Below are 26,855 nucleotides of genomic sequence, written 5' to 3'. Positions count from 1 at the left end.
GAAAGATTTCACACCGGCCTTACGGAACGAGGGTTTCATGGTTTAGTATTTTTTTTTTCCTAGAATTACTTCCAATGATTTACAGAGCACTTATACAATTAAACAATGAAAGCATAAAATTGAGAAAAAACAATTCAGAAAGGCACACGATACAATCAGGTTTTGTCACACAAATAACAGTGTCCACAGTACTCTTGTCTCACGCTCAGTTTATTACAAACAATGTAAAAAAAATCAGCACTGCAGCGAGTGGTATTTCAAGCACCGAGAGCTCGTTTGTCTGCATCCTGTACTCAATGCACTGCAGCCCAGGCTGTGAGGAGCAGTCACTTCCCAAGATCCCCAAGCCATGACTGAAGCACAAGGTGTTGGTTTCATAGTTGTGCTTTCTGTGAAGGGACACAGCATCCATGTCGTGTATGGGCAACACCGAACTTTGGTTCAACACCTTTTACACATACACAATACCTGCTCAATGACTACATTCAATCTACTGAGGTCATTCTTAAAGCTCTTCTAATTATATAAGGTCAGCCAGGAACAGAGAAAAATACTCTTGAGAGGAGGGAGAAAAAAAAAAAAGAAACCTAGCTTTAGCTATTTTGAATGAGTGACTGAGAACAGCTTAGTTGGGGGGGGGAAGGAACTCAGCAAACACACAAAGAAAGCTGAAAGCAGTTTATCTGCAGAGAAGCCAAAACACAACAGAAGCTCCAGTTACTGTAAAGCCCAAAGGCTCTTCAGTCAGGAGTCACCTCAGCCCCTGAATGGTTTTTCCATGTCCTATGCTCTGCAGGAAAGGCAATGGGAAGCACCATCCACCTTGCAGCTGAGGCAGTGCCTCATGCCCACGTCCAAGGACTGAAAACGTGTCCCAGCACCACATAGCTCCAAACTGCTTGTCTACATTGCAAGTTATTGGCCACTTTTGTTACTGCAGTGATGCCATGAGCTAATGACGATACAGAAAACCGCAAACAAGCAGCGAGCGACACAAATACCAACTGAGTAAACTTTTAGCTACATGTGCTCAAGCTTTTGCTAACTGGCAAATCATTGTCTGTTTGTACAAAAAATCTCAATCCTGAGAGGCTACATGCAGAAAACAGCTTTGTGTAAAGTTCTCTTTATTACAGGCAACATTAGTCCATACAATAATACACAATACTGACATACAAGTGTAATCTTTCAAAATCATCATTTAAACAGCAAAGACCAAGAAACAGAATTTTAACTACTTCATTTTCAAAAATTAATACTTTTTTCCTCCCAAGATCCTTTTTCAGTAAATTATATTGAAACATACAAATAGAGAAAAAATACCCATTCAACATATATTGTAGTTAAATGGTTATTTTGTTTAAAATCTTTAATAAGAAAATCCTTTTTAGCAACCTACATATAGATAAGTAGCAAACTTTGTTTTAAACAAATCCTCTCCATTAAAAGATCTGAAGAATTTTCATCCATCATTTTCTTAGCTCATAACACTCTGTTTTGCAATACCTTGATACCTTGAAGATTTTCAACTGAAGGTCTGAGACTAGGGGGCTTCCTAGATATTATAACCACTCTTCCCCCCTTCTATTTCCTAACTTTCTGTCCAACAGAAGGTGAGTAAGCACATAATACTTCAGATTTTTTTTTAATCACCACTCTGTTTCATGAGAGCATAGACAGGTCTGCTCAATCCCCCTAAATCTACTATACTTTGCTGTTCAGGAGGAACAATATATGCCAATAAAAGCAGAAAACCTGCAGCTTTTCTGTCACATGCTTTTGATTATTGTCAAATTTTCTGGTTTATGCTTCCAGCTGATAACATGTATGTGTCATCTCTGTATTAGTTTAAATCTTTAAACAAAAAACTATATTTTCCAAAATCATTATCACTGGGAGCAATCAAGTGGTCTTTTCTTGCTTTGCTGAGCTTCATTCTTAAAACTTGTCTTCGTTCTTCCCACTCACGGAGTTCAGCATTTCCATGGGCAAATTTACAGTTGTTTCCTTCAGTGCAAGTACCAGCAATATATCTGTTAAGACAGATTTTAAATAGTGTTTTCATAGAATTATCGTGATCACTATTTTGTCTAGATTTTCTTCAGATCATGTTTTTCAAATACACATATTAAGGACAAAAAAACACTTGGAAGAGTATTTACTTTTAAAGTGATACTAACTCTGTTTACATTTGATTGCATTTTACAGAGGACAAGACATAGCTCTTTTCTTTCTGTCCTTCATGTTCCTATTTTACTGAGTCATTTAATGCTTGAAACTTTCAAATTCATATTAATGAATACCTTATCATTTAACTCACTAAGCTAAAGAACTACTATTGATAAAAAATCCAACTAATTAATCCTTGTTAACTAAATGTGATTTTAGAATACTCAGTACAATTTGGCATGCCAGTTTGTATTCACTTTACACTGCATATTCGAGGTCTGCTATGTTCAAAACACCAAATACATTTAGAATATTACTTAAAAATTGGGCAAAGGGGAGTGTGAGCTTCCATGCAAAGACTGCAAATGAAAAATAACTGTGCAATTTCTCAAGATCTCTAAGGCACTCAAAACTGAATAACAATTCAGCAAACTGAACCTTTAACTCCAGAATGCCAAAGCTTTTTGCCTTCCAAAAAGATTCCAACGGTGGAAAGAATTTTCAACAGATTTACAAAAAAGTCTTCTGCAAGCAGGTAAACAGGCTGCATTTAAGAATTAAAGGGAGCAGCAAAACATACAACCAACGCTGAGGAAAACCAACAGGTCTTAGAAGTTCTCTTCAACACATTCATAAATGATTTCTAATAACAAATACTCGATTTTAACAAATTCGGTTTGATGCCAACATTTCTACTTGCCTTAGAGCTCCAGTGTCACTGCCCAGCAAGGCACTGTTCCTGTGCTCTACAGGTAATTAATATGCAGCTGCCTAAGTAAACTTGTAATAATACCAATAATATTCATTTCACACAGCTGCCATGAACTTGCAACTCCACAATCAGGCACCTTGTCACTCCCTGAGTTCTCAAGTACGTTAAAATACCGTTCATTACTTAATTTCTTGTTGAAAGATGTATGCAAAGCAACAAATACTAGAAACTTTGTCAAAACCAGTAACTGCCTTAATTATTCAAACTGTCATTTGTCATCATTTTTGCCATCTTAAAAACCACATACCTATCACAAATGCTAAAATATCCAGTTGGAAAGCGATACTGCCAGCAGTTTTGATCATCCTCAGTGTGGAAAACCTTCTCTTTATGCTTTTCAGAAGAAATGTGACCCTGCCATTGCTTCTCACTATTACAGTTCTTCCCACACATCCAACAATGAAAATCCACCTGTTTTACAAGGAATTTGAAAATAGAACATTGAGAATTCAATGATTTAAGCACAGAAATGCTCCTAATACATTTTCAATGCTCTATCTTGGTCTGCAAATTGTTGTTTACCTAAAGAGATATAGTTATTTAAACAGTCACCTGAAGTTCATGATCTCCACTGGCTTTAGAAGAACTGCCTCACAGTGTCAGTGAGTGTTTGCATTTAGTGTAGCTAGCAATGGACTAGGGAAGCACCAAGAAAATGAGGGCAACAACATTAAGTTACTGACTGGGGCAAAAAAAAACAAACAAAAAACCCCAAAAAACCCCACATGCTTGGATTAAGGATTATAGCTTTGATTACTTACCGTGACTTCAGCATAGTCAGTTGGCATGTGAATTTGCTTCCCATTTTCTTTGTTTGCCTGAGCAGCTGTATCATCTCCTTTTTCTGGTTTTTGACTTTTTAGCCATATGTCATACAACTGCTCCAAGTCTTGAACTAATGAGAGCAGAAGCTAAAATAAGTAATTAGCAATTAAGGCAAGAGTTTGAGAACACTAGATAAATGACTGAGTTTGCAAAGCTTAATTCAGTCCCCACCTATGGTAAGAAGAAAAAAAGGAAGGAAACAAATGTAGACAGTTACACAGTTTAGAGATTAAGAGCCAAGAGCAACAGGAGTCTCTGGCTACTTACCAAGACCCTGCTCTGCCTATAGGGAGGAAAGCAAGACCTGTTTCTGAACAGGGACCCAAGGCACAGATAACAACTGTGCCACTGTGTATCGATACCTGAATTTCAAAGTACTAATATAACATGTGCTACAGTTTTTGGTAAATTTACTCTGCTTTCTTGCAGAACAGGATCTGATCATTTATGTCATTTTTACTTCTGATTTTTAATGATTTCCCCCAGTCACACTAATGGGATAACAAGTCTGCAACAGAAAGTGAATGATAATTCCCAGTAAATACATCTGGGGGGGGCTGTTCCACAAAGAGCTTTCCCCACTATGTTTTCAACAAAATCCATGTGTGCACACATGGCAATATAAAGTACAAACCCCAAACAATATTGCTGCAAGGATCAATACACTATTCTTAGACACCTAAAAAAGTGATGGAAACTATTGTTAAAAAATCAAGCAACATCAAGCAACAAATATACAATACAGCTATTTTTATTTAATACTGATTTTGAATACCCAGTCTGGGTTTATTAAAATTAAAAGGGCACTTGCAAGGTTTACTACAAAAGACAGTGAAAGAAAGTAGATTAAAAAATAATTGAAATACAAGAATGAAAAGCAGAACAGTTGGATTTACATGTTAGAATGGACTCTTGTACTTACTGCTGTTCTCCTTCATATAGGTCCACATCTCTCTCTCCTCAGGACTGTGAGCAAATGAGCAGTTTCCATCATACTGACATTTCTTGCCTGAAGCAATATGATTGCACAACTGGAACATGAATTAAAAAAAAAAATCCTTATGAATATAAAGTAAAATGGATGCTAGTAGAATTTTTTTTTCAGCTTTGGCTAGTGTTTCCCCTTCCAGTCAGACATTTACATCACACGAAAAATAAAATCATATTTATTTTATAAAAAAGTCATTTCTTGGAATTAGAAAAAACAAACTGCTGGAAACAAGTATTATGACTGCTTTTTGCCTCCTATCACATTACCAGACCACAGAGATATATAAATTACTTCAGAATTATTTACTTCCTCTCATGAGAAAGGGCTTCAGTAGTAACATGTGAGATCAGGGTTTTCTGAGGCTGAACTTAGAAACACTACGTACATATTCCCACCAACTCCCCCGGGAATTCCTGCACAACTGATGAAACCAACCCCATTACTCTGTTTTCTTAACCAAAACCTTAGTTTTATGTTAACATACATCAAATTGCAGAGGCACTTGTTTCTTGGCAGGAAGAGGACGGATGGTCATCCACTTCTTCCGCTCATTAGACATTACGAGCACCACACGGCGATCTTTGGTCCACCTGAAAACCAGACACGTTCAGGGAAAGAAAATACAGTTAAAAAAAGCCCCACACTGTGTGCAGAGAAGCAGAACCAGGAGAGCTCAGAAAGGTTCTTTACAAAGCTTTTGCCGTATATTTGAGGTTTAACTAAGTTCTACTGAAACTTGGCTGAAACGGATCATTCAAAAATAAAACCAAAACCCAAATAACAAAACACTTTTGTAGCCACCAAAGTGTTTCTCAGTACCAATTACTGACATGCCACAAAGAGATAGCTGTTCTACTTCAATATATTTTGGTTTTTTAATTCCTTGTATGACTCTAAGAAGCAAAAAAGTTTCCCAAAAGAGGTTTTAAACGGCTGAAAAATCAGAAGTTTCACTGCTTGATCTTACTTACGGGTGTCTGGCCTTTGCACTACAATATTTTTTGTTTCTGTCTGGCTCATTAACTTGACCGTTTCTCCAGCACTGACCACAAACAAACTTCATCTTCAAATTAAGTGATCCATATTTCATTTGGTTCCCAAGAATCTTAAGCCAAAAAAAGAACAACAACAGTAAAAGGTATTTTGCATCTGCAAAGAAATTCATACATAATTATGAATCACCCCCCACAGCACAAGTTTACAACACATGTTGGGAAGCAGGTATTACTGCATGCCTTGTCATTTCAAACTAGACATTTCTTAACACATGCATTTTTTATTTAACTTATTTCTGATTTAGGTATATGTACCCTGAAGTTGTGGTAATACACACAAACTATACACATAAAAGTCCTCCATATGAAAAAGATAATTGCCCTATGGCAGCTGACTTTGAAATTATATTTATGTTTCACGTTCCACCTACGACAGAATAAGCAAAGCAAAAAAGGAATTACATAGCAGCAAAGCAGGCATTTTAGCCTAAGTGAAGCAAGTTGAAGAAAGTCTACACTGAAAGAGATTATCTGGAAATCATTAAAAAAAAGTAATTTCTAAAATAACCTCCATACATTAAAAAAGAATTATCACCAGAGTCACTGCAGAACCAGTTGAATGGAAAAATGAAAATACCTGTGATCCATGTGCACTAGCTTCCATGTTCTGCCAGTATTTCTTTGATTCCTGAACAATAGTATCATGTGAAATACCTGAAAAGGAAGGGGGAAAAGTGCTTGAGTACTTATGACTGTTGTAGCATTACAGACATGCTCAAACTGGAATGCAACTGCAGCTTCAAAGCTTTTATCTGTTTTGATATATTGTATAAATATATACACACTCGTGTATGTGTGTATATCATGGATATACATTTACATCCATACACACAAATGTATATACTGAAGGATATCACGAGGGCCTCCAAAACAGAAATATTGTATGCATCATCACACAGAGAAGCAGACAAGTTTTTTAAATTACAGATTGCTCACATAAGTTAAGGTGCATCTTTGAGTAGTCATTTAAACATAACATACTAAACCTGTCGTGACCATGTAATCATAAAAACTGCATTGTATTATGGACCCCAGAAAAACTCTCCAAAACCCAAGCTGATAGACACCAGATTGCTCCTGCCTGCTTCCTGCCCTGATCCCAAGCTGCTGATTTCCCAGGGAGTCGAGACAAGGAAGGAGTGGCAAGACAATAAAGAGTAAAGCAAAACATACCTGTTTCCTTTTGCATTATCCAGACTTTAAGCTCCACCAGACTGTGAGCATAAAAGCATTTATCCTCTCGCAAGCAGCCATAATGCACCTCGTGTCTGCACAGGTCAAGCTGACACCGGAGCTGGAAAGGGCGGATTTTGGAATATTTCACCATAGTTTCTCGCAAACTGTGGACAAGGCACCTGTTTGGAAAACAGCCAGTTTTAGATATTTCTTAAAATGACCATCCCTCATGACAGATTATTCAAAAATGTCTTTTAAACGCTTTTTATTTGAAAGAGGAAAGTCAAAACAGTTTCCAGGAGGAGGTCACGTCTCAGGGTCATTTCTAGGCCGAGTAAGCAAACATCGTGGAACAGCTCCTGTGAAATCCAGAGGTCCCTCTTCTGAAAAGCATTACTGAATTCAATCCAACTGCATCACTGGTTTCCCAGAGGGGAAGCATATCTTGTCCACTTTGAAGTACATATCCTGATCTAATTACTAACATAATACTTATTCTTTTGTAGAACACCATTAAAGACAGAGGTGATGCACTGCAGTAACAGCCCAGCTCTTGGAGCTGCAATATAGGGAACTGGAGTGCAAACAAAGCAATTCAAATGCTCCCACTTATGTATCCTTCATATAAAAATGTAAGTCTCTTAACTCTCCAAAATTTACTTAATACTATTACAACAATAAGAACTTTGTTAACTTAAATTATTCTTTAAAGACACTTTCCTCACACTGTTTTTTTTAATCAACAGAGTTAATAAGGACTGTGGTCTATTTCATTCATTGCAATCAAGGTAAATCTGTTCTTAACTGAGTTAAAACTGCAGCAAAATAAGCAAAGTAGATCAAAGAAAGAGAAAACTTATAAATTCCTATATTAATTTAACGTCATACATCTACTTACATCAGTGCAGCTCACCAGCTATTAAACTGACACCAAAACCCATAAGATTCAAAGACAAGGGTGGGCCCCTCATGAATCACTGATAAAGAAACAGTTCACTTTAGTTTAGTTACATGAGTCAACCCTTGTTTTGTAAGTCTGTCTTGCCTATGCTGCCAAGCATTACAGGCAGTTAGCAGAGAAGAGAAGTCAATCAACAGATAAGAAATGAAAGTCAGTATTCAAAACTGCCCTAAACCCTTTGCTTTTAATTTGAAACTTATAGAGATGGTATTTCAAACATACTTGTTATCTTCAAAGTCATGCATAGCAGGGTGAGAACAAGAAGATGAGTTATCCTTGTTCCTTTTGCTTATTATTCTGGGTTTGTGATCAAAACATTTCTGGAATACAAAAAAAATAATCATACAGTATGTATTGCATACATTTCAAAATATACCTTACCTCAAAGATTTTAACAGATACTTCATCTAGCCTCTAATGTAAAGCTAGTCAGGTTATTACTGAACATCCATTTCAAAATTTACAAAACAGGCATGAACCAAAGCATTTCTTTCCGGGTAATTTTAGCATCTATCGTAATTTTTATTGTGTTATTAGAAATCAGGCAGCACCTCACAAAGAAACATAAATAATCCATGATGTTCCTGCAGAAGGCGGGACACAGTCAAGCTGATCTTTGCACTCCCTCCAAACAGAGCCTCTCTGCTGAAGGCTCCTTTGCGCTCCAGCGTCCACACGTCGATCTCCTCTTGGCAATAGGCAAACGTGCAGTGACCTGGGTACCTGCACTCCTCTTCAGCAGCAACATCTGAAATGCCAACATCAACTGTGACACTGCTTTTGGAAAGACTTTTATTGGAAATTCATCTTGAAGCTTCTACCATCTCTGTTTCAAATGTTTTTAATGAAGAAGTCCTGTACATCAGTTTTACATGGGTCACAACTATCCTGTACCAGTCTAAGGCAACAATGCAGAAAACCCAGAATGCCCTGTGCTTAAACTAAGCTGCTCATTAATCCACAAGTCATCATAAGTAGAGGTTCATACTGCAAAAGTCCAAGAGAAAATGCTTTTTTGTTGGACTTTTTAAGAGTAATCGCCTGGCACTTGAAAGCAAAATTATTCATGATGAAGAACAACACAGGAGTACAGTGCATGTTCTCTAAATAATCACATTACAGCAAAAATAGGGCTCTCCTTTGATATTATAAACAACCCTGAACTTCCTTCTCCACCTCCCACGAGCAAGAATAAAACTTCATTCTATACCTCACTATGGAGAAGCTGAACTACATTACTGTGAGTGGAGGCATTAACATTTTCCTCTCTGTAACACATACCTTTACATATATGATATGGTCCCACATACTGTGTCTTTGTTGGCCTTGGACGTATTTTTTTCCATGATTTATCTTCTGAGTTTTTTATTCTGCCAATTAAAATATCCTTCTTACATTTATGTTCTAAATTGGGATGGTAAGCGTAATCCAATAATTTAGGACCTGAAACAATCACAGAAAATTGCTTGTATTTGCACAAGTTGCAGCAAATGGTAACATTTCCATACACACACTGGCACAGAAGCCCAAAAGCAAAGTACATGAACACACTGAACAGAATTCCTACTTGCACCAGCAGCTCTGAAGAACCAAAAGTCATTACCCATCATGTTGAGCAGAATAGAAAAAAACCCGAATACTTACAAAAGGACCAGTCTCAGCAAGAAAAAACTCACAAGTTATTCTACATTTGGGGAGGGATGCTGTGTTACAACCTGAAGATTACTTTGAGACAGCAAATTGCTGCATTTTTTTTCAATTCCAAAGTATACATTCCCATAACACCAGTTTAAAACTTAAATTGCTTACTTATAATAAGTCAATGCAGATGAATTCCAATGATCAGCAAATGGCTCTCTTAACCTTCAACTTTTATTTTATTAGAACAGGGACTATGCTCAGAGACAAAACACACTCTGTAAGAAGTACACACATGCCAAAAAGAGAAATGCCAATCCCAGAACTTTGTGATTTTGGAAACAAAAATAAGCCTAGCTTTAAACTCTGTCTTTAGGACGATGCCAAATGAAGACATCAGGGAGAGAGTCTGAAGATGAGCAATGCTCAGTGAATTTTGCTGTTTATGAGACTGAAAAAACCAGAGTATGACCCAGTTTCTCTGACAAGATGATGATGGAACAGTACAATTTCAAAAGGTAGTAAAAGCAGGAGACACTTAAAGGCTTTGATAGAGATGGAAAGAAACAGAGGAAGTAGATATGTTGACACAAAAAGTGAAGCTAGGAACATGCTAAGTATTTTCACAAATATTTTATAGCTCCTGCTTTTATAAGAATGTGTCCTATGGTTTTTCAAACTTCACTTCATGAATTTTTCTTGTAAAAATAATTTTAAACTAATACAGAAGTTCTTAAAGGTACAATAGTCATCCCCTAAATGTCTCGAGGCAATTCTTTATTAGTGTATCAATATCAATTATGCCTATAAACACAATGCTTATATTTAAGATTAGTCTTAATAAAAGCTATTGCCTTTAAAATATGGCTCTGTTTAACAGCAACAGCCCAGGCCTAAAAGATTAGTTGTATTAAAGACCAATACTGGTTAGGCTCCTTTGAGTCAATACAGTGGAGTTAATTATTACCAAGGTTTGGAAGCCTCACAATTATCATTTAGAATTAGTTTGAAAGAACGATAAAACAGATGGGATGTGAAGGTTACCAGGTACTTTGAACTGCAGTTCAATCCCCCATTGCCAATCAGAGAGAGTATTGCAAGTTTTGAGCAAAGGTGTCACTCTTCACAGTACCCTGGGGTTTGGGAGGAAAGCGAATACAGGATGAGAATGACCTCACACACAGGCTGGGGAGAGCGTGTGGGGATGTGGGGTGGGTTTAGGAATCAAGAATCTATTAGGACAAGAAAGAAAGACAAGAAGAAAGAAGATAAAAGTGGTTGAAATATTTTAGCAGTCACAAGACAGTGCTACATCTGCAAAGAACGAGTCAGGATTAACATGGTTTAGAAGCCAACGGTGGTTTATTATGAACATTTCAGCTTTTTAATTTTAAAGAAATCAAACCAATCGAGTCCAAAAGGCCCTTACCTTTTTTGACAAAACATAACTGGCAGGCCTGTCTTAGCTCATGTGTGCCTTCCAATGGGTTTCTTCCCCCAAGTGCTGAAGATACAGGTATATTAGCAGTTGTACTGCTAAAAACATTTGAAAAGTCATTTCTAGTTTGGCCTGCAAGTCCCATGTAATTTTCGGACCCAAACAAACTATTAGGACCATTTATCTGTTGAAAGAAAGTATATTTTACTTGATCCAAATAATTTAGTTATCTACAATTCAAATTTAACCTACTAAAATTATTCTTCAAAGCATAAAAAGACTACCACAAAAAGATTGTACTATAAACTTAAACACATGTCTAAGAAGGGACATGGAAATTTTACAAAGGCTGTTTACACAGCACAGACTAAGCATAAAACAATACCCAAGCAGGCACAGGGAGAACAGCCCTTGTCAGGCTAATTATTACCCCATCCTGGCTCATAGGGGTGTCACCCTTCCCCATGTAATCAGTGCCAGCAGCACAACTGAAAATACACAGCACGACCAGAATACAGAGCAGAGAGATTTCCAGACACAAGGTGGTATCTGCTCTGTTCCTGTACTAGGACAGTTCTTCAGGATTCCTACTATTTGGCACTCAGATCAGAAGAGATTTTAGACTGGTTATTTTACAGCTCAACAGTATTTTACAGCAACTTCCTCAGAAGGGAAAAGGGGCTGTGACAGTATTCAAAATTTGCGTATATAAAACAACCTCTGTAAATTTTTTCTTGTGTTTAGTTACTGCTGCTGTGAGCTCCAGTGCTACTGTTCTCCAAGTCAGAATCCTATTTTAACACTAGAAGTGCCTTTTTATTAAAAATAGAAACTTCAACTGTAAAAATTCAGATCTATGCAAAGCCTCCAAGGTGTTAACATTTGAATTCATGTGAAAGAAAACATGAAAAATACGTACAAACAGTGGGGAATTATTGCTGCTAAGTGTTGGTGTTCCATCTCTAGAAGCTGAACTTGAGATGTCTAGAGGAAAATCAAGAAGTTTTAATTATACCAGTTCCCCAGAACATCCCATGCAAAAAATTATTTATCATTCCTGAGAAGCATCAAAGGTTTTTTGACAAACACCAAAGCTGGGGGTTTTTTTGCTATGATAAGTTTTTTTCAATTATGTAAAAGTTCCTTGTAAACATCTGGGCTGAAAAATTACTATCAGTAGTAGCTTTGCAGGCAGATACTGAAGCAATCTGAAGATACTTGTGCAGTACAAAAAGGGTAGTGAGATAAGCAATACCTGATATGAAAGAATGAGGTGAAAGAGGGTTAAGAGGATTCTTCTGTTTTAAGTTTTATTTTGTAACTCTGGCTTCTTTCTAAAGACAACATGATCCTGTAACACTGGTAATTAGAGACAAAACTCTATTTTATCTTTTCTAGTTCACTGACTATTTATATCTTATTTCACATACCTGATTTCACTACATAATTATAGTCCTTATGGTTTGAATCTGGTATCTTTTCAGAGTACATAGCTGTATTACCCTTTTTGTAACTCTTGTTTATTGCCAAATCATGACAAAAGGTTTAAGCTGCAAGAACATCTTTGTTTAAAAAAAAAAATGTTTGAAAGAATATCCTTTCTTCTTTAAACTCATTCACCTGAAACAAATAAAGTTATACAATAGATATAGAAAAACTGAACAGAGGGAGCTTGGACCATGCTTACACAGACCCCAAGGAAACAAAAGTTTTATTTATAAATTCTGGTGTACAACCAACACTCAAAAACTGTTAGCAGAGATGAAATGTTAAGTGTTAAATACCACTGAATAGTTGTGAAAACTCATTTGTTAAAAAGAAAAGCCAGTTGGCTCGTGCACAACTCTCATCATAAAAGGTTAAATATTAAGGCTTGTTTCTTACCTCTTTTTGGGTCACTGATTGAAAAGGTGCTTAAAGGTGAACAAAAGTTTTCCAGCGAAGAAGCCAAAGGCTGTGAAAAGATTTCTGAAAGAGAAGGTGAAGGAACAAATCCTGCACTAACTGGCAGCGTCCCCAGCAAAGAGGCAGAGAAAGGAACACTAGGAGCTACACTCCCTGCAGGAATAGGTCCTCTGGCTCCTGTAGTTTGCTGGAAAAAAAATAAATTTAAGAATTGTGTTCACACCCAGCAAAAAAACCCTCAAGAACACAAATCTGCCACAGTATTTCTTTTAGTAAGGTTTTTGCAAAATTTTTATAAACCTACTGAAAAACATCAATGAAAGGCACACTACTGTACTGCAAGAGCTACCCAAAAGAGTACCCAAACCCTAAACAATGCCCTAGTGCAAGGCATTATCCATGGATCAATCACTTCAAAGGTTTAGTTACCAAACCTTTACTAACTTACTAACAGATTTGGATTTTTTTTATCCATCAGATCAGAGTTGAATTTCCAAATTACATTAAAAACACAAAGTGAAGACTAGGAAGAGACAGAAATCAACATTATTTTTTTCTAACTAAAGAGAACATAATTCAAACTGTAGTACAGCAAAGAGTCAAGAGTTAGCTTTGAAATAAATCCCCAGATACAATCCAATGGTAACACATTCTGCAAAGGCCAGGTCATCTTCTTTCCCCCCATGAAAAATAAGTTATCCTTCTGTACACCCTTAGGAAGGACATGCCAAGTGGGGAAGTTTCCCCTCCCTTCCTCCTGCCATCCCTGGAGGTTGACCAAGTAGGTCTGCACAGAGTCTGGCCCATGTGAAACTCCCTCTGTTCCCCAACTTATCAGTCTACAACTCCCTCAGGATTCCACACTCCACAAGCCTGGAGTTTGTCTTGGAAGACTGCATTTCCTCCTGGATTTCACTATGGCAAACTGCCTAGGATGTGCTAAAAACAATTACTTTCTACGTTTTCAAAATCCTTTCTGAAACACAAAGTGCATAAACCGGAAAATGAGAAGCCCGAGCATTTCTGATTTGAAGATTTACAACCCTATATCCACAGGTGACTGAGGAATTAAAACCACAACTAATTAAAGAACTGAATATGCCACAGCCTCGTTTAACACACTTTATAACATTTAACAGCAATACTAGTGCAATACAAAATAAATACTCCAAATGACTGGCAGGGCCACAGCAGGGAGCCAGTAACTGCTAACAAGTTCAGACATCTCTGCTCAACTATCAGAGCTCTCATTTTGACTGACAATTGAGGAACACTGTTCTGTTCTAGGGCTGGAATGATGGTGGAATTAGGAACAACATTTCGTATAACTAAATTTCTTTAATATCTCTTCTAAAAATATATAAAAGTCTCCTGATGGACTATTTCTGTTTAGCCAGGAGGTGGAATCTGGACAGAGCTCCGATTGCAGAGATACCAGTGAGAGCCCCACAAGGCCACAGCCCAAGTACTTCTGTCCTGCAAAGCTATTTGCTTCTGTTTAACTATAGTTTCTACAGTTACAGGGTGAGCACTCCAACACACTCTTAATGTTCTAAGTGGGGTTATTTGCACAAAAACACCCAAAAAAACCACACTAGCCCAGACTTCAAATGTTCAATTCACTTTTCACAGTACTTCCTCTAAGTAGTATTAGTAGTAGCTAATAGTATTTCTGCAGTAGTACTAGTCCTGATATCTCTACAGCCACATTTACAAGAATCTGCATCTGAAAAATAAAAAAATCAACCTATGTACAAATACAGCTCCATGTAACCAGGAAAGGTAACACACACTTCACCACTTGCCCACTTGATAAAAATACAAGATCTCACTCATAGAAGAAAACAGACAAAAAAAAGTCTTACCATTACACTTTCATCTGGATCAGGCACAGAATCAAGTAATTCATCAAGTTCTTCCCCAATAATTATATCTCCATCTCCACAATCTAAACATGCTTCTGGCATAGGGAAAGAAACATTCCCTCCATTGGCCAACACTGCAGAAGGCAAAGGGACCTTTTCCATTTGAAGAGGCATAACAGCAGATAGAGATGGTACAGGAACTGGTGATACTTTAGACACTTCAGAAACAAAGTTTGATGAAGAAGCAGCAGAAACCATCTCTTGCTTCTGGTCAGATAAATCTGAAACAGGTAAGATGGGAACGACTGGAACCTTTGTCCAAAGATGTGAAAAGATCTTGCATAACTTTTACCCTGACAGTGTGGAGGGTGAGGGAGTGAAGAAATGTGAAGAAGGAAAACCACATTAAATGTTTTTAGCTGCCATCAGCTTCCAGTTCATGTGCACCTATGGTTCAGTGTTTATCTATCACTCAAACTAAGAAAAACAGGAAAGGTTACACATCTGATACTTTACTACATCTGTGGCATATTCTCCCCTCCCTGTTCTTCCAAGTCAAAAAGAACAGTATGGAAATGGTCGCTACAGGAGCAGCTACAATCATATTAAGTTGAGGAGACCAAAAGGAAATTTGCTCAGCCACTTAAATATACAGTTTTAGAGATAAGCAGATCAGACTTTTTACCACAGAACTCTCAAACGACAAGATGAATTTTCTTCAGACGTTTCCTAACAAATACAATGAGATATGTGTGGCATATTTAGCTTCCTAGCATTGGTAGTGTAACACCAGACTCACCTAACTCAATATCTTCTACAGAAGAATTCTGTAAGCAAGAAAAAAAAAACAACCTCTCAGCACTTTGCACAAAAGCCATTTGAACTTTTCAAATACATATTTACAATGAAGAAAGTAAGGTCTAAAATGCAGATTTCGTAAAATCTGAAATTTATGAACTCTAATGCAATTTAAGGGTCAAATAATGTTTTAGATAAAGCATCCATTTGCAGACTGAAATCCACTCACAGTATCACTAAAAATTTGCAGCCAACCAACAAAAGTAAGAATGATACTTCAGGGAATGAAAGAGTCTAAATGGTATCTTAAATGAGCTGTTCCTACGTTTCCCCATTCATTTACAGCTAAATTGTCTATATTCCTGTGAAAGAAGTCTGTAAGATAAAAATTAACTCCTCTTCATTTCTGCCATTCAGACACATTACAAGGAGCAAGACAAATGCAAGTTTAGCTGCTAATGAAGGTCAAATTTGGACAAATCCATATAGTAAAAGAGATTTTATCCCAGCAACCTTCATTTTGATAATTGTCAATATGTAAAATAAAAAATAAGCATATTAACTATGCTCTTGCCTCAAGACATTAAAAGTAAATATATGCATTGCACTGGATTTAATATTTTAGATAACATTGATTCTACCAAGATAACTTGAATGATAACATTATGTCCCAGTCTGCCATAATATACAGCAAAACTGAACACAAAGATCAACAGAACCCTAAAGACCAAGATAACAGCATCTCATATAAAATGTCAATAGCACCATTTTTCCTTTATCATGGTGAAATATGAAACAATTATTCCCTGTAGTTTACAGAGACAGTTTCCCTGGACCATGTAAAACCTTACCTGAGTTGATAAATCATTAGAAACTGAATTTGAGGAGGGTGGCTGCAAAGAAAAGATACTTTCATTAAACACAACCGTGACACCAAGAGAGGGAAACCTTACTGTAAAATGTTAAAATCTTACCTTGGCTCTTACATATGCTTTCCTTATTTTTAACCCTAGTTTTTGAGCTAGTTCTTGGGTAAGCTTAATCACACTTTCATCCTAAAAGACATAAATAAAATTTCATCATTTACATGTACTGTCATGTAGCCAGGACATCTGTTTACATCTCAGTCTATATTCTGCAAGATCTTGTATGCAGGGTGTCTCTTAATTCAGCTTTATTCTTTCACAAACACATGGGACTAAAACCTAAACATGAAAAATAAAGCTACCCTCAAGCAAAAGTTACTCCAACACTTGGAATTTTAAAAGAAAAGGACAGAAAATGAACAGTATCCTTTTTCCATATTTATCGGAATTTAAAATAAAGATTTTTCCAAAACAAGAGAAATTCAGAGAAGAGTTTTGTTTGGGTTTTTTTGTGGGTGAGTATTTTTCTTTTTATTTGAGGAGGGTGTTTGTTCTTTGAGGGGATGGGGTTTTATTTTATCATTTTAACACAAATTGAGGGCCACATTCCTGATTAACATATTAACTACTACATGACACTGATGAATATTTAACGAGAACTCTGTATTTTGGGAGTAATTGCACCACACAACCAGAAAAGCTGAGTTAAAAACATATTTCACTTTGTCCTATAGTCACAATAGCTATCCATTGAAATTATTTTAAGATTTAGTATTCAGATCATGTCCCACAGCTAGAAAAAGCTATTTATAAAACTTACATAAAGGCATATCAACCTTAAGCAAAAACATTCAGATCTGGAGGTGCAAAGTGAGGATCCAAAGTCCAAAGTTACACATTCAGATAAAGTGCTTGTGTCTTTGGAAACAAAACTGAAACCTTCTCTATATCAAGAGGCAAACCTACGCTCCCCAGTTTGTCTGCTCATGTCACTGTCACTTTGATGGGGAAAGGTGAAAAAGCAGCAAGTCAGTATTCTGTCCTGTGATCACTCTATTTTGAGCAGAGCATGCAAAGCTTCCAGCAGCATTTCAGTTCAAATCAGGGATGCATTTCTGCAGTGAAACCTCTCCAGCAGCCCCACTCGCAGCATTTCGGGTTGCACTGTGAAGGGTCTGAGAGCCACATCAGATTAAGTTTTGGATGTCACTAAATTGAAAGTCCTGCAGGAATTGTCTTGATGCACCCCAACTCTTAAAAAATAACAAAGAAATAAAACAAAAAAAACCCCAACCCAACCACACAAACAACCACAGATAGCAGACCTCAGAGGACCAGGATTTCAGTTACAGATCATCTCCTGTAGCACACACTGCTGCTAACACAGCCCCAGCCCAAGAGCAGAGGTGCACAGCAAGGCATTCACATGGAAGACAAGAATGTTACTAAAGGCTTGGAAAGCTGAAATGCAGTTACCAAAAGAATCAATACAGTACATTCTAATTATGGGGGGTTTCTCTTCACATCGTAGAGAATTTTAAACGAAGAATTCGGCGGTTCTAGTGCTTGTTGCAAACATTCATGGCACTTGAGCCCCATTGCAAAGTGACTTATTTCTTTTGCTGAAAGTTAACACAACAAACTGAGCTTGAGGACTATAATCTCTGCTCTCAGTTTTAATTTCCACAAGAAGAAATGCTTAGAGGAATAAAAAATATTTTACTCCATTAAAAAAACCCCAAACCAACAGAAAGAACTTCAGTGGTCTTGATCTGTTTCAAGAATATCTGTTTCAAATGATGTAATATCTGTTTCAAACCTTTAAAAATAATCATCAATATATAATTTACCCACCTGTGGCACAGCAAGAGAACATTTTGCTACAGCATCATAAGCCTTCTTATACCTTCCCAGCTCATTCAAAGCTTTTGCTTTCCTATAGAGAGCTCTGAAATTGTTTTCATTCAATCTTAATGCTATCTCACAGTCTTCTAGAACTTTTTCATGCAATCCCTAGGAGAAGGAAAAAGAAAAAAAACCACCACTAATCAGAACTATTATCATTGAAATAATGAATTTAACCTGTATTAGATGAAGGTATTGAAATACTGTAAGACATTCACCAAGGCTGCATTTATGAGTTTTGCTCAGTCACCAACTTAGGCAACTAAAAACAGGCAGGGCCATCATTTATGTAAAATCCACCAGCAGTTACAAAGACAATTTAGCTTTTTCAGAAGAGCCATCTTGTTCTGCAGAGAAAGCAGCAGACTCAGGTGCAATCAGCAGTATAAATAGATAAAAACACTGTTCCATCAAATTCCAGTATGACTCTTATGCTAATATTCTAGTATTAGTAACTAAAAATACCTCAATCATACTTCTAAAAAGCAGAATTTAAAGAATGTGCCAACGTGATGATTTGAAATGTGTCAATCTTCAAAGCACTCTTTAAACTTTCTGGGTCTTCCCACAGCCAGTTTGGACAGGAGCTTACCATGTTTGAAAAACACGCTATCCTGTTCACGTGCAGCTTCTCTAAAACATCATCAGAAACGTGGATTTCTTCAGAATTAGCATAATCAGCAATGTTTATAGCTTCTGTGTAATGGCTCAGTGATCCCCTCCAGTCACCCTCCCGATACACGTCATTTCCTTCATTAAAAAGGTTTCTAACGAGGTCTCGTATAAATAACTGGAACAGAGAAAAGCAACACTCGTCAACAGCAGTTTGTTGGTTTTCTTCCACGCTTCCAAATAAATTTTTAAATAAAAGAAATTACACTTGTAGCCTCACGGAATCAAAGTGAAATGCAAAACTTTTGTCCGTATTGGTATTTTTCTTCTGACATTTCCCAAGACAATCTCAAAGATGTTTATATATCTATATATCTACATCTATATCTATATATATATATGTTCCATACATTCTTTCAGCAAGCAGCAGCCATAGCAACTGGCAAAGCAGAAGGGCTGCTTTTGCACAGCAAAAGGATTTTTTAATCTAAAATGTGAACAACTGCATTTTATCTAATATGTTCTCAAATCCAACGAAACCACCTACCATTGGATTAAGAACTAAGAGGATGAGTTTGAAAATACAAGCCAAACTCATAAGACATACAGAAACAAAACATGTTCTGAAGGTGTATGTGAGTGAAGTCCTTTAATCTCACTTTTACTGTGCTACTCTGAACTTTACTTAGAATAGCACACTGTTTTATTCAATTAATGTCCCAAATTTATTCCCAACACTAGGAGAGAAAGACTTCATCTAAACTTCTGTATGAGTGAATTCAGCACCCCCAAATATCTGAATATAATAATGTTAGTAGTCTTCCAGTTCCCATACTAAGACTTTCTAAATTACCATTCATACTATATCACTAATTAAAGAATGACTAAAACCAAGAGTAACTGTACTAAGATAGGTCCATGTTAAAAACCCTTCTGGCAATTAAAGTAATTTCATTACCTCATATTGTTCTTGCGTCCCTGGATAGGGCAAAGTAGATCTAGAAAAAAAAACCACAAACTTTATTTATTATACATATTGCTTAAAAGACAATCCCACTGGAGAATGCTGGGTCTCACTAAAAGCAGCCTCTCTTCCTCCAACAGGCAAATCTCTAAATTTTGCCTACAGCCTGCCCTGAACAAGGAAGGGAGCTGTGGATGAGTTCTGATTAAAAAACTGTGCTTTCTTATTACTAAAGACTCACTTTCTGTTAAAGTTACAAACTCAACTCTGCTCTTGAAAATGTATTAAGGCTCTGAATGATTTGAGAGTTTTAGACATCAGTGTTGTTTGATTAAAAACGATTTCCTTCCTCTCCTCCACTGTGCAGAACCAGATTATACATGAGGAGAACTGCAATCTTCTTGTAAGTATTATAAAATGACAAATTATCTGTCACAAGAACACATCAATTTTAATTAAGTCATACCAATGACACTACAGGAATTTTAAGAGATCTTTTGTATGACATGCAACAGAGACTTTCTCTAGCACAAAAAAAGAGGTATTTATTTCTACCTTTTCAGGGAGAAAAATTGGAACCCTTTCCTTTTCCATATAGGTTAAGTGAGATTCTGTTTCTAAATAATTCTTAAATGCTCAGTTTTCTTTTTTTTCTTTTTTTCCCCCCTTCTTTCTCTAAGAATGCCTTATGTGAACAATGAACTAGTGTGAAATTTCACAATGATTTTAACATAATCAAGATCTTCAAAAGAATTTGGCATTGACACAAATGAAAGTTAACTACTAAGATGATTTTTCATTAGGTTATTTTTCAGCTCCAGAGAGTTGAAACACTTAGGTAGTGGTTAGCAAACCCATCCCTTTCAGTAGCAACCTAGTCTTAGTGCAGCTATTCTTAAGTGGAAGGTGGATTTTCAGGCTAACAACATTTTCCACTCACAAAAAAAGATTAAAGGCTGATTTTTCTCAAAGACAGAAAAGGAATAACCTCCCACCTTCAATCTGCTGTGTTTAGGAACAAAGAGGGGTTCTGTCTTTTCTTAAGACTGCTCCCCATTTAACATGTTAGTGTTTGCAAGTACTCTGAGGAGAAACACAGGTCCTTCTCCTGTCTCTGCTGGTGCTACACTAAAAGGACCTTCCCAGAGCTTTCCATCTCATAGATATGTATATAGAGGTGAATAAGCATACAAGAATAAAAACCACAAAACCATACTCTATAAACTGGAGTCCTTTCTTAATGTCCTGTTGTCTAGTGCTTCTCTCTTCCGACACATTGGACATGTTATCCTGAACATCCACTTTTCGGATATGCCACTCCTCAAAAAGGAAGAGAGATAAATGGCTGTTATAATATGTAACAGTTTGCACTTGGCCCAGAAGGATCCAATCTCACATCAACACTGAGTCCATCAGACAAAGGTGACACTGCACCACCACAGCTGCAGAGAACACATCCAAGAAAACCCTGGTGGACACTGAAGTGCCCCCGGCGATCCAGGGAGAAGCCCCAGGTCAGAACCAACACTCTGGTCAGTGCCCAGTTACACAACATTCCTACAGAAAACCCTTCTTCCAGCTTCTAATTTATCTTTGGTTTCCACTTATCTACTCCAGATGAGGCAGAGTCATGTCAGTGAAGCTCCACCAGACTACAGGCACAGCTTGAATGCATTACTGCTCCACCCAGCTGGAGGTCCACACTGGGCCCTCTTCACAGCTTCACAGTTCTTTTATTTGCTTGTTGAAGTAGAAATAAAAATAATCTCGAGATCCTGGTGTATTTATTAATAAAACCCAAACTGATGAGAAAACTACCAGTAAGTCTAATTCTAGAGCCTCTCATCATGACCCCACCACTGAAGTGTAATTAGAAGCAAACACTACTGCTTTAATAATATTTACCAGCTGACCAAGGTGAAAGCATTGGACACTTGACCAGTAGCAAAACTACCTACTTCACTTGAAAAACTGAATTACTTCAATGTAATTCCACATCATCAGCTCGACATTTCAATTTAATTCGTCTGAAACAGTGATTTTTTTTTTTTCTTTGTGTCTTTAATTTGCTGGATTTACAAATACCTCAGTTAAACAAGCTAAAATGATCTGTATAACCCTCAGGATAGGGCTATTTGAAGTGTGCTGTCACAGCATGTGAGCTGTGTAGTTAGCTATTAGTCCTCTAAATTAACAACTGACAATGTAATACCTTGCCACTCAATCTGGACAAGTATTAAGAGCAGCTTTACTAATTTCAAGCAACCCCAAAACTCCACCCCAATTTGTGAAGAAATGAAAAAAGTCCAGCACTGTAACAACTGCATTTATTTATCACCTCCAGCATAAACATTAAAGAATGACACACTGAACTTGAGAACGTGCAGATCCAATTTCTCCACAACAATAAAGCTCATGGAAATGTTACAAACTGGCACCCCATATAAAAGAATAGTGAGCAAGTGATGAGCATATGTGAGTGCTGAAATTTATTATTTGAAGCAGTTTTCTATTTTTTTTCCCTCTCATTTGCATCCAAAAGATATTCAGGCAAAACTTATCTTTTCTTAAAATACTTTGACAGTCACATTGCCCCAATATTTGATGATTTTGCAGAAGACTTAAAATTGTTTAAGATAGCACCTGTGACAGTATCTCTTTCACACAAATTATCCTTAGACCCTCTCAACCAGAAACACATTAGACTCAGTTATATACAAGGCAAATAACAATCATGTTTTGACTTTTAATGTCATCCATCCACTTTCCAAGATAAAAAACACCACCTACTTAGCAACAGCTCTCCTCCATTTGCAGGGACAGAACTTAAAACAAATAAACTTATGCACTTACATACATTTAACCAGTCTAAATGCTGCTTTGTAGCTCGTAACTATTACCAGAAAAGCAAAACCTGTACTGTTGCTTTACTCTTTGTGCAATTCCCTGAAAGGTACAAGCTAAAGGAAGAAAAAAATAGTATGTGAGCTGAAGGAAATAAAAAAAAAGAAAGCAGACTAATGTATCAGTAATTAAGGTCAGAGGCAGAACTGATTGTTGCATTAAATACAGTATTTATCCAACTGCCTATGTGGCCATGACAAGCTCCGTTTACTAAACCTAGCAGAGATAAAAAAAAAAAAAAAGAGCTGCCTAAATCCAAACATGTTAAAGAACAATTCATACTGTTTCATCTTTATCACAGGCTTCAACTCATCCTGTTTCACAGAAGCCAAGTGACAGAAAGTCCACTGCCAGGAGCCAGTGACACCTTCTGTGACAGATGCTGGTCCAGCCACACAAACAGGGGATAGGAAGGAGAAGAGGTTTGTGCCAGCTCAGGGGGACAGGAATCCCTCCACTTCTGTTACACAAAGCCACTTATGCCTCTCATCGGTTCTTTGCTTTCCTTCCAGCACAAGGCAAGACAGTTCCCTTGTGTTCTGTATTTTGGCACTTCTGAGGCATTCAAGATACATTTTAAAGAACATTCCCAATATTTAGCATGTGCCACGTGCCATGTTCAGGCACAAGGGCTTTGAATGCAACAATTGCCAGATTATCTTGCAAAGCCAAGACTGATCTGTAGAACACAAGTGAATAAACTCAAACAGAATGTAGAGAACTGAGTTTTTCTGCAGAAAGAATACAGGCCTTGGTTATTCTAAAAAGCAAGGTCACACTGTGTAAAGCTTGTCCAGAGAACAAGCATCTACAGTTTGCCATGCACACAAGTTCCCCCAGTTGAAAATTCAGTCCCAAAGGACAGAACTGGGCAGGACTGACCCTTTCTCCTGCTGCACACATTCAGCTGATCACTTATTTGGAGATAAATTGAGAACAGCAGAAAAATGCATAACATCATTCAGGGACCAGAACTACCACCCCTGGGAATTAATAACCTTCAGCTGACCAAATAACTCAGTTATTGTTTGTTATAGACATTCACAGCTCCAGCTATTGCAAATATTTCAAACAAGTATTCTCTGCACCTTAAATGCTAAAAACAACTGGAAGCCAGTGGTCCTTGCTGCACTTCCCTCTCCACAGAGCTAAAACTTCAAAAACAAGTGCAGTGTATAGATGTGTTCTTTTAAGATAGAGGAGAGTATCCTCTTGCCATGCATCACTGAGTTCACTATTAACACAATTACTGGGTTGCAGAAATCTCAAATTGGATCTTTGTACAGTACAAAGCACATTGAAATTTTTATCATGATTGCTGTTGATAGATCTCTATCAGCCTCAATGGTTCAGCTGAATTATGAACCCTGACAGGGGTGCAAGTCTAGTGGAAATCACTGTGAACAAAGAGACCTCTTTCTGTAACATCAGCCTTTCCTACAGAGTCAGAAGGTAACAAACCCAAAATATTAAATCCACTCAGTCAGAAATTATCTACACCATCCTAGATCAAAACTTCAGAAAGAAGTTGTGAAAGCAGAAGCCTGTGTATAAAATAAAACCACAAACAGTTCTCCAATGTTTCCATACAGGAAAACTGCACTCCAGAGGAGAGAAGTTACACCCTGGGTCCTAGAATAAAGGGGACACTGCAGAGAGAAGAGTAAGATTGAAACAGAACAGCAGGAGTAAATACATGACCAAAAGGCAGGCAGTATAAATCCCTTTCACCTATAAGAAGTAAAAGCCTCTCTCTGCTGGTACCTCCTGCACCAGCAGCAGCAGTAGTAATAAGCATAATGCATTCAGGCAGCTGGATCCAAAAGCTATTTTCATGTAATTCCCACCCCAGGGGCACAGGGAAGCAGGCCTGTGCCTTGGCAGAGGCAAGTGGGAAGTGGCACAAATGCAGCTACACCCAAACTGCTTCCTAGAGAGATGCCACTGAGACGAACATCTCCACTACCACCAGCTCCAACCCAGCCAAGAATCCACCTGCCCATCAAGCACCTGCCCATCACAGAATAAGCCTGACCCAAAGCAGACTTGTCAAAGCCATTTTATTGCCCAGCCTAACCCTCTGACAGTCTGAACACGTAATTACAGATAATAAACGACAGTGCAAACTAAAGCATGCCTTACAGAGATTGAAAACTGCTCACCAGACTTGGACTGGCACCAAAATAAGGAAGGCAAAATAGAAATCTTAACGCAAAATCTTTATAGAAACAGCTTCCTCACACAGCAAAAGTACAAAAGATTTTATGTTCATGTTCATGCATCACTGGGTTGTTATATAAGAGACTTCAAGCATGCAAGATGATGGGGGAGAAACAGGAAAAACAGTAAACAACACACGTTCCAACAGTTCTGAGTTAACTCCTCTGCTTCATCTAATACTTCTGCTCACAATCACAGAACTCTGTTATGTCAGCTCAAAAAGCCACTTAATAACAACAGTTTTTATTTCTGAAAAGCGAAACGAACTTTTCTGTATTCAAAAGGAAGTACCTGAATAAAATGGAACTGAATATATAGCAATGCTTTAACACCTATTCATTCCCCGTTCTTTATTTACCTTCAGTATTTAGTTGCATCTCCTCCCACTCGCTCCCTACCCACAAAATAATAAGATACTGTTCGAGGTTTGCTTTCAATTTTCACTGCTTTGTTACATTTTTTCTTAAATTCACGTAAGAAACAAGAGAGAACAAAGACGCTTTGTGAAGTCACTTCATTTCCCCAGCAGGAAAATTAAGGAGCAGGGCTGGAAGACTTCGGTTTACAGTTCCTTCAGATATTTTAATACAGAACAGATCCAAAAAACAAGCCGAAGAAGGAGCATCTTACCAACAAATCCAGATCCACCCCCGGGATTTACACCGAGATGACCTTTGCTAACCAACTCTGACGACCGCAATCGACAATATCTGAGTTTCGCTGCCTGTTTTGTTTCTGGGGTCGGTTTGGTTTTGGCGTTCTTTTCCACTTCCTGCAATACAGTTCTGACTTTCCGCACCAGAACACCCCGGGCCGCCCGAGCACCCAGCGCGGGGCACGGCTGCCCCGGGCCGGGGGGGGACAGAAATCACCGCGCTGCTGCTTTAGAGCCCAAACCCGCACAGTGCCATCGCGGGGGGCCGCGGGCACGGGCCGGGCCCGGCCGCTGTCAGCGCTCGGCCCCGCCGGGGTCGGTTCCAGCCCCGGAGCAACAGGAGCGCTCCCGCCCCGCCGCTCTCGCTCCCCCCGGGGCGCGGGGCCCGCCCGCCGCCTTTGTTCGCCGCGGGGCCCTCCCGGGGCCCGCCCGGCCCGGGCCCCGCCCGGGGGGACACACGGCCCGACCCGCGGCCGCGCCTCGGCGGGGCGCGGCGGCACCGCGGGGACGGGGCGGGCGGGAGCGGCTCCCCCCGCCCGGCGCGGGGCCGCGCGCTCGCCGGGGCGGAGGTTCCCGCGAGGGCGGCGGTGCCTGTCTGTGAGGTGTGTGTCCGTGTGTCCCCCCGCCCGTACCTGCTGTGAGGCCGCGGCAGCGCAGCGGGAGGCGGGGCGGGCGGGGCGGTCGCGACAGCGGCGGCGGCGGCGGGAACGGCGAGAGCGGCGGGAGCGCCTCCCCCGCGCCGCCGCCGCCCCCGCGCGCCCCCTGCTGGCGGGAGGCCGCGGGTGCAGCCCCGGGGGGGGCCCGGCCTGGGCTCGGCCAGCGCGGGCTTCCCATTGGCCCTCCGCGCGCGCTTTGGGGATCGGCGCCTCTGATTGGTGCCGGCTGGGAAGCGCTTTGCTGCTGATTGGCTGGTTGCCTTTGGCCCCGCCCCCCCGCCCCTTTGCCCCCAGCGGGCCGGAGAGCGCCTCAGAGCGCTCCGTGCGAGCGGTGCCGTGTGGGTCGGTGTGCAGACAGCAAGACGAAGGAGCCCCCGTCGGCCGGGGCCGCCGCTCCGGGCAGCGGGGCGCTGCGGCCCTTTAAGGCTCCTGTTGACTCTCCCGGAAGCCGCCTCACATGGGCAGCGCGCTGGCGGGAGC

The 26,855-nt window shown here is 39.0% G+C and overlaps 1 protein-coding gene across 4 annotated transcripts; it reads right to left on the bottom strand.

Moving 5' to 3' along the window:
* Positions 1-28: 28 nt before the first annotated feature.
* ZC3H7A (zinc finger CCCH-type containing 7A) lies at positions 29-26,457 on the bottom strand. 4 transcript variants are annotated; one of them, XM_051783046.1, is made up of 23 exons: positions 26,352-26,457; positions 21,157-21,260; positions 19,935-19,974; positions 18,957-19,154; positions 18,314-18,472; positions 16,568-16,648; positions 16,445-16,486; positions 15,595-15,622; positions 14,796-15,076; positions 12,910-13,117; positions 11,945-12,009; positions 11,017-11,209; positions 9,231-9,392; positions 8,501-8,697; positions 8,172-8,269; positions 6,986-7,167; positions 6,390-6,466; positions 5,729-5,862; positions 5,242-5,347; positions 4,689-4,797; positions 3,703-3,836; positions 3,189-3,352; positions 29-2,033 (listed from the first exon to the last, which is right to left on the bottom strand). In XM_051783046.1, exons 2-23 carry the CDS (start codon positions 21,222-21,224, stop codon positions 1,844-1,846), a joined length of 2,916 nt encoding a protein of 971 aa, XP_051639006.1. In that variant the 5' UTR covers positions 21,225-21,260; positions 26,352-26,457; the 3' UTR covers positions 29-1,843. The 4 variants fall into 4 exon arrangements, 3 of the variants coding, with proteins under 3 accessions (XP_051639006.1, XP_051638997.1, XP_051639016.1); XM_051783037.1 differs by lacking the exon at positions 26,352-26,457 and adding an exon at positions 25,695-26,081; XM_051783056.1 differs by lacking the exons at positions 21,157-21,260; positions 26,352-26,457 and adding an exon at positions 25,695-26,079.
* Positions 26,458-26,855: the final 398 nt, after the last annotated feature.

The sequence above is a fragment of the Manacus candei genome, unplaced genomic scaffold, assembly GCF_025592945.1.
Source record: "Manacus candei isolate 608988 ecotype Guabito, Panama unplaced genomic scaffold, ASM2559294v1 h1tg000002l, whole genome shotgun sequence".
NCBI classification, from domain to species: Eukaryota; Metazoa; Chordata; class Aves; order Passeriformes; family Pipridae; genus Manacus; species Manacus candei.
Note: the sequence above shows the minus strand (reverse complement) of the source record. Positions and strands in the feature narration are given on the sequence as shown.

Excerpts from the sequence above, each read along its gene's own strand:
- ZC3H7A (XM_051783046.1), bottom strand. The coding sequence starts at position 21,224 with ATGTCCAATGTGTCGGAAGAGAGAAGCACTAGACAACAGGACATTAAG. Across the intron at positions 5,863-6,389 it reads CTAGTGCACATGGATCACAG|ATTCTTGGGAACCAAATGAA; the intron begins GTATTTTCATTT and ends TTTTGGCTTAAG. Across the intron at positions 5,348-5,728 it reads AGTGCAAAGGCCAGACACCC|GTGGACCAAAGATCGCCGTG; the intron begins GTAAGTAAGATC and ends TCTGGTTTTCAG.